Source organism: Mesoplodon mirus (assembly GCF_964341445.2).
Source record: "Mesoplodon mirus genome assembly, chromosome: 2".
NCBI classification, from domain to species: domain Eukaryota; kingdom Metazoa; phylum Chordata; class Mammalia; order Artiodactyla; family Ziphiidae; genus Mesoplodon; species Mesoplodon mirus.
The window spans coordinates 36,320,948-36,322,983 of NC_138977.1; the positions used below are offsets into that span (position 1 = coordinate 36,320,948).

The following is a 2,036-nucleotide window of genomic DNA, read 5'->3' on the forward strand; positions in this document are numbered from 1 at the left end:
ACTTTCCTACTCTCTTCAACTAGGGAAGTATTATCTCTTTACTCTCATCCAAACATGATACGTTTTCCCTCACTTTTAAATTCATTCTCCTTAAATCTCCAACTGTCCAAATTCTATTCATTGCTCAAGAATCATCTTAAGGCTCTCTCTTCCATTATGTTACAGAACTATAATTATCATGTAATCTAGACTCAATATTTTACAGATGAAGAAACTGAAATCTAGAGAGCACCTGCCTGCCCAACATCTTCTGAGTTGTCAGTCATAGTGAAACTAGAACTTAGACCTCCATTTTTATTGGACTGTGCTTCTTCTCAACATATACAGGATTTAAGGTCCATGTTTTCAGCATGGATGCCCATGTTGAGGTCTTCCCTCTCTGAACTAGAGACTTCATTTTTTTATCCTATGCTTAAGGACTTATTAGAGATTTTTTCTCTAGTGGGCCAGTCTTGACTCTGCAATAAGATCATGAGCTTCTTTTTATTTTATTTTATTTTTTTATTTTTTTTTTTTTGCAGTATGCGGGCCTCTCACTGTTGTGGCCTCTCCCGTTGCGGAGCACAGGCTCCGGATGCGCAGGCCCAGCGGCCATGGCTCACGGGCCCAGCCGCTCCGCGGCATATGGGATCCTCCCAGACCGGGGCACGAACCCGTATCCCCTGCATCGGCAGGCGGACTCTCAACCACTGCGCCACCAGGGAGGCCCTCATGAGCTTCTTTTTAATATCATCATGTCTTGGCCTTCTTTTTCAAATCTCCAGCACAGTGTTTTGTACTTATATGCTACTCAGTGATTTGCTAACTGAATTGATTTTAATTAAATTGTAAGAATGTCACGCAATTCCAACAGCTGTACTATATATATATATATATATATATATATATATATATATATATATATATATATATATAGCTTAGTTTTCTTTTTTTTTTAACTGTATAAACTATTTATTAACAGACAACGCCCACAAATTTATTTCTTCTTGGACACACCCATGGTGCGGCCACGGCGGCCTGTGGTCTTGGTGTGCTGGCCTCGTACACGAAGTCCCCAGAAGTGGCGTAGCCCTCGGTGGGCCCTAATCTTCTTCAGTCGCTCCAGGTCTTCACGGAGCTTGTTGTCCAGACCGTTGGCCAGGACCTGGCTGTATTTTCCATCCTTCACATCCTTCTGTCTGTTTAAGAACCAGTCTGGGATCTTGTATTGGCGTGGATTCTGCATAATGGTGATCACACGTTCCACCTCATCCTCAGTGAGCTCTCCTGCCCTCTTGGTGAGGTCGATGTCTGCTTTCCTCAACACCACATGAGCATATCTTCGCCCCACACCCTTAATTGCAGTGATGGCAAAGGCAATTTTCCGCCGCCCATCGATGTTGGTGTTGAGTACTCGCAAAATGTGCTGGAACTTCTCGGGGATTACTAGAGACATGGCGGCAGCCCCAGCCGCAGCGTGTAGGCCTCCAGTGGAAGAGAGAGTGGAAGTCTGCTTAGTTTTCTTGATCTGGTTCTCTATTTCTTGTGAAAGAGTATATCTCTGAATATCTGCTGACCAAGTAGCTGAATTTTCTCTGGGAAATTTTCAGGGAGACTTGCTGGTGTCCTGAATACTTTCTCAGGTGAGACTGGCAGGTAGGCTCAAATGCCTTCAAGTTTATTATTAGTTCCATAGTGCTACTTCAACACTGTGGAGTAGCATGTGATCAATTGCACCTCCTCATGTGTATCTACTTTAAGAACATCATCAAGCAATAGAAGATGAATACTTCTGGGGCACTGCACAATGTACATAGCTTACAAAGTCATACCAGGAAATTTAAATTTAAGTGTGTGTTACATCTTTCTTACTGCAGATGGATTGAGTTGAATATTGATTGACTGTCATGTGCCAAGGATTGTGCCAGGCACTGTCATATATGTCATTTAATTTGATTCTCACAAAAATTCTGTGAAGCCAAAGTTATTACACCCATTATGTCGATGTTTAAATTAAGAAATGGAGAGGCTATGTGGTCTGTACAAGTCACACAGAC

General features: G+C 42.4%; 1 protein-coding gene across 1 annotated transcript; it reads right to left on the reverse strand.

Annotated features, from left to right (window-relative positions):
* Positions 1–932: 932 nt before the first annotated feature.
* LOC309795227 (small ribosomal subunit protein uS13-like) lies at positions 933–1,460 on the reverse strand. Its single transcript, XM_082607411.1, has one exon. It carries the CDS (start codon positions 1,433–1,435, stop codon positions 977–979), a length of 459 nt encoding a protein of 152 aa, XP_082463537.1. The 5' UTR covers positions 1,436–1,460; the 3' UTR covers positions 933–976.
* Between the last annotated feature and the right edge of the window lie 576 nt (positions 1,461–2,036).

What these genes read in the sequence shown, in the direction of transcription:
- LOC309795227 (XM_082607411.1), bottom strand. Translation starts at nt 1,435, where the DNA reads ATGTCTCTAGTAATCCCCGAGAAGTTCCAGCACATTTTGCGAGTACTC.